The sequence below is a fragment of the Wasmannia auropunctata genome, unplaced genomic scaffold (genome assembly GCF_000956235.1).
Source record: "Wasmannia auropunctata unplaced genomic scaffold, wasmannia.A_1.0 LD334259.1, whole genome shotgun sequence".
NCBI lineage: Eukaryota > Metazoa > Arthropoda > Insecta > Hymenoptera > Formicidae > Wasmannia > Wasmannia auropunctata.
Genome location: NW_012028631.1, coordinates 18,581 through 24,469, shown reverse-complemented (window position 1 = coordinate 24,469; position 5,889 = coordinate 18,581). Strand labels below are relative to the sequence as shown.

The 5,889-nt window shown below is 34.6% G+C and overlaps 1 protein-coding gene and 1 long non-coding RNA gene across 2 annotated transcripts in view; one reads left to right on the top strand and one right to left on the bottom strand.

The window, feature by feature from the left end:
• Positions 1-5,889, bottom strand: part of LOC105458886 (frizzled-2-like) — an 18,919-nt gene that overhangs the window by 7,201 nt on the left and 5,829 nt on the right. The window contains exon 2 of the mRNA XM_011704481.1: positions 2,413-2,626. Coding sequence (XP_011702783.1) covers positions 2,413-2,626 — 214 coding nt within the window. The remainder of the gene's footprint in view (positions 1-2,412; positions 2,627-5,889) is intronic.
• LOC105458885 overlaps positions 5,682-5,889 on the top strand; it is a 1,530-nt gene continuing 1,322 nt past the window's right edge. Inside the window, exon 1 of the long non-coding RNA XR_975593.1 lies at positions 5,682-5,835. This is a non-coding gene — a long non-coding RNA (uncharacterized LOC105458885). The remainder of the gene's footprint in view (positions 5,836-5,889) is intronic.

Genomic DNA, 5,889 nt, shown 5'->3' with positions numbered 1-5,889 from the left:
ACTATCCATTTGTTTATAACGCGATATTTAACAAGTTAACGATGATATCTAAGATCTATCTATGCAGCAATTGTTAATTAGGACTCAGAAATCGGTCTAAACTATTGCAATTGTTTAAAATCCATTATTTAACAATCGGCTAAAGATATCGATCCATTTTTTCGTAATTGTTATTTAACACTAATAAATTAAATAGAATTATCTAAATCTCTCGCATTATCCATTTATTTACACAACATCTAATAAATTAACGACAATATCTAAGATTTGTTTGTTAATTAAGACTTAGAAATCAAACTGAATTTTTGCAATTGTTTAAAATCTATTATTTAATAATCGGGTAAAAATATCGATAATCCACTTGTAATTATTATTTAATACTAATAAATCGGAAAAGGTTCTAAATCTCTCACACTATCCATTTTATATGTATATACATATAGTACAAATAGGAATCACACGAAAGCGGATTGAGAAGCTCTTGGCGAGCTTGGCATAAACTAATTTCTTGTTTACAGGAAGCTCTCAAAACACGATTTCTGAACTCCTGCTGGTACAAATAAACTTTATGCGAACTATTTCGTTTCTTCCAGAGAGCTTGCACTAGTAAACGTACGAGCTTCCGGGGAGCTTTATACATGAAAGCTTCACGAAAACTATTGTAATGCTTGCACGGAGCTTCCAAAACATGATTTCTGCGCTTTCTGCAAGCATAAAAAAAGCTTCCTACAAACTTAAATGAAGCTCTCAAGGAGCTCTCAAAAACGGACATAGGAACTCCCGGGGAGCTTATATAAAAGCTTCCCGGAAACTATTTTGAAGCTTGCAAAGAGCTCCCAAAACATAATTTCTGAGCTCCCTGTAAGCTTAAATAAAGCTCCCTGCGAACTTAAATGAAGCTCTCAAGGAGCTCCCAAAAGCGAACATAGGAGCTCCCGAGAAGTTCTGTGCGAGTTTTTTTTTTAAGTTCAAATGAAGCTTACAAAATATTAGATGAGCTCCTTGGGAGCTTCCTGGGAGTTCCGCGTGCTGTGTGGGTTGTATATAACGCGTTATTTAACGACGATATCTGAGATCTGTTTCTGTAGTAATTGTTAACTTAAACAAAAACATTTTTTAAAAAAAGAAAAACTATTTACGCTACATAAAAAAAAATGTATGCTACATTTTTTCTTAATCAAAAATATTTTTTAACAAGTAAATTATAAAATCAAATATATATTTTATATTTTATTTTAATAATTTAAAAGTTTGTTAAAAAATAGTAAGACCTCTAATAATAACTTTTTAATAACGTTTTCAGACGATACGAGTTTGATCGTTTCAGGAGCGATTAATAATGTCACCTCGTTATAATGTTCTCCTCGTCCAATCAAAATCTACTAAGTAACTATTTTGACCAATGGGATCAAAATGAAGTAAAAACTTGGCGTGCTCGAATTGTATTAATAATTTAATTGATAAGATGTATATAAAAAACGGGCATCCCATTGGTCAAAATAGTCACTTTAAGCCTGTTTTATGAATCTTAAAAATATTTGGAAAGACAATGGCATTAAACTTTTGCTGCATATATTATACTTTTGGATGGTTAAGCGGTTAAAAATCATTTTTGTTTCTATGTATAATCAAATATTTGACAATTTGTATGATCTCATATTTGTTTTTGGACAATTTTTATTTGTTAAAATTACTTTAACTTACAATATATAAAGTTTTTTCAAAATGGGTATAATATTTTTCTTTGAATTTTCAGTTTCAATCGTGTAATTTTAGGGTCTTCTCAATGAGATTGACCCATAATGCAACATTATGTCAAGTTTATTCAAGGTATTATTTTTTAAACGTTTTCAAAAGAAATATAAAACCGTTGTGGTGTTTTGAGCTCTTTGAAAAATAAACAAAATCAAAAAAGGTATAAATACAGGTGCAAACAATTCTCTTTCAAATAACTTATACCCTATATTTTTTCTACCTATTGGTAAATAATTAAAGAGTATTATAATACATACAAACAGAAAAGTATTAATAAATTTAATACATACATACAGAAAAGTATTAATAAATTTGATAAATTTTATAAATAATTTTATTTTTTATAAAGTTGAGCTTCAGATCCACATTGATTCAAATCTTTAATAAATCTAGTTAATAAACTGCTAACATGTTAATATTTCGCTTACTGAATCAGCGGTATAATATCTGCAAATAAAACCTGCGTTAAACGCAGATACTATTTCTAAAATCAATATGCCATCATTATTACGTTCGCAAATTCTGATGTCAACAGAGCACAAGCCTTAATGCGGACATAGCTGATATTTTGTTGTATTTTCTGTTGAAATCTGCTGACTTTTGCTTGCTAAGATCTTGATAACATATAAAACAATTCAAAGCTGAGCGTATGCTTACCGCGATCGAGGAAGCGTTCACAATCGAGCATGTGCGGCCACGGCAACGTGAGGCTGGTTAAGGCTGGCTCGCAGTCTCTTCTTACGGAAAGGCAAAGGGACTTGCAGGCTGGTATGGCCACATGTTCCGAACAGACTGGGGCAAAGACGGCGCACAAGAAGAGTCTGAGATGTCTTGAACAGTTGTAGTGGACCAATGGCATGAAAGCCGCTAGCTGCGAATGCACGTGTTATTAGAATCAGGTGATGGCAAGTGTGTATAATTATTCCGTAAATTCGTTCCCCAGAAACTTCTGTGCATAGTTCGATCAGCGTCTGATCTAGTCGTTAATAAATACTTGATTGTTAATTGATTTTCGGATTTACATTGTTCCAAATTGCAGATCAGGCAAAATATTTGACAAAAGAGGAAGTTCCGGCATATTGTACTTTATTATAATATATTTTCTTTATGTGATGTTTCAACATTTGAGGTAAATTTGTATGACGTTTCTCCGTCCTCTAAACGCGGAGCGGGGTCCAGAACGGGAGAGTGAGAGGGTAATGCACCTAAGCAGGCGGAGAGGAGACGCCTCACTTCCATGAAATATAACGAGCGGTGGGCATCAGGGGTAATTATCCCGCCCATTCTTCCCGCCTCAATCCCGATGGACCCCTCCCGTACGTTGCTGGGGCCCACCGAGGCCGTTCTCCTCTACCTCCTGCCCTTCTTCCCTTCCCCTCTAGATTCGCTCATTACGAGCGGTGCCCGACGTTCTTCTCCTCCACGGCGCTCCCCAAATTATAGCCTCATGAAATTACGTGGTAACCCGTAACGACAGAGCCCTTCATCTCGCCTTGCATCGCGCCCTTCTCTCCAGGTTCTCTTCTCACCGAGGTATCAAGGTAGACCGGCCAAGAGCAACCGGACAGAGAGAAAGAGAAAGAGACTTCTCATCCGGAGATCGCGTACAATTGTTTTCATTTCTCTACCTCTACGCGTGCGACTGACGAAACGATAATCGATATGGCGAGGAAGTCATTCGACGTGATCTTAATTCCCCTATGACATTAATGACATATAAAGAAGCTAATTAACGTTCCGATTTTATAAAAATCTGTATTTGTTACAAAAGAAAAAAAATAACGGATACAGTCGAACTCAATACTCGAACCTCAATAACTCGGAAACCTCTATAAGACGAAAATTTTGTTCATTCCCTTACGCTCCAGTGCGGAAAACCTCTATAAATCGAAACAAACCCTACCTTAACTCGAATTATTTGTCGGATATTTAGATGTATTATTTTACCTCTGCAACTCGAATTTAAAGTAGCCAGACCTCTACAAGTCGAAGTTCACTCTATAAGTCGAACTATTGTCGCTGCCTCTCTAATTCGAAGTTGTAGCTATGTAACCATGTGTGTAACCATGAGTAATAGCCTGGTATTTTGTTTTAAGATTACATCTATTATACATATTTATACAATAAATAATTCACAGTCAAATATTGATTTTTTTTCCTTTAAAAGTCATTATAATCGGAAAATTATAAGTTCTCATACAAAGCCTCCGTAAGTCGAATTTTCATATTTTAACCCTCTTTTTACTCGAATTTCGATAAATCGAAAACTGTATAAATCGAAGGGTTTTTCTCTTCCCTTGAAATTCGAATTATCGAGGTTTAACTCTATCTTAAAACGCAAGACTCGAAATGGATAAAATTCCTTCCTAAAAAAAACCTAATTGTAATCGGAATATGAAATAAATATGATTACGACAAGAGATCGATGTTTTCGCGAAGTTATAACCAGAAAAAAATAATTCTTTGTCGTTTTCCTCACATACGAATATACATATAGACTTATAATTTTATAATAGAAACGCGAAGAAGTCTTAGCTCTTTCATACGGAACTGAGAATCAAATCAATCGAAATTACGTTCCATACGGGTAATCAGTTTTTTTTTGTTTTTGTAATCTCAGATCTCGCCTCTGTTATCTTGAGCCCGGAGGAGCGAAAGGGAGGGAGTGCGACGCCGACGAAGAAGAAATCTGAGCGGACCGGTTCGTTCATTATTTCGCATTCTTCTCCTCCGGGAATGACCAGAAAAAGACGGAGTAGGAAACGGCGCATCCCACCCTTCTCGCCCGCTCCCGTATACAAGCCTCGTCGGAGCATTTCCGAAGCGGCTTGACAGACAACTCGCGGATAGAAGAAACGAACAAACGGACGGACGGGTGAACGCAGGACCGACTTTACTTCTTATTGCGATCCGTTCTTTTTCCTTCCTCGCTTTTGTCCTTACGCGGCTCACTCGTTCCGCCTTGATCGAGTCATTGTGAAACCCTTTGTGTGGCAGCATGTATATTTATGCGACGTGACGCATAAAAATACCGGTACGCGATACCAAACTCGAGGAGAGAATGGCGAAGGGGAGAGGGATACTTTTTGTAAGAGGGTGCGATCAGATTCGCTTTCGGAGACTAGGTTTTTCTATGCGCTACCTGTCTTTGCGTAGAAAATAAACTGCCATCTTATGCGCGCGCGTGTATATATTCCGAAAAAATACGCTTTCAAACTATAACCTGTAAGAAACATGAAATCTCTTCAGTCTTGTATTATGTAGCGTAATTTTGAAATAAGAAAATCTTAGATCGAAACTTTTGTCAAAAATGTAAAATATGTAAGTATGATCGTTTAAAAAAGTAGATTCCTAATTTTAGATTTTTGTTTTTTTTTCGAGCTTTGGAATTTTAAAATTCTAGAAATTTCTAAATAGGGTGAAAGATCATATTACTGACAGCTGAGTCTACGTTACTGTCAATTAAAATTAAAATACTTTTTGAGATGAAAAAACTATATGTTACACTATTTTATTAATTTTTTATAAAATTGTTGACATATCTAATTATTATTGCAATAATTAACTGAAAATGAAAACCAATCTTTTAATTAAAAGTAAAACTTAAAGTTTGAGAAACTCATTTTTCTGTTAAGTTATGTCAATTTTTATTAATGAAATGGATAATAAGTAGTTATAAAGATAAACAATTGTAGACAAATTTGGTCAGATAAGTATAATGGAAATACATTTTTTGATAAAATAATGTTGAAATAAAAGGAAAAAAATGAAATGTTGATTAAAATATTAATTTGTACAATATATTTATTAATGCTAGTAATACATTCACTTTTTTGTATTTTTTCTATTACTGTCAAAAGTATTGTGGTCATCAATCACAAAGTGAACATATAATATTGGCATTTTGGAAAGATAGATAATACCATGGTGTAAGAATACATACATGGTGTATTCTTACACCATGGATAATACAACCTCAATAAATAGCTGAGTATCGTAGCTGTGACAGCTGTGTAGCTAACACTGTGATTTTGTGTGCCTATCTCGTTGGAATCATTCATTGAATACCTATACTGAAAGGTACTATTAATGTAACTTATTCGAATTCTAGATATTAGAAAATACGTTAGATAT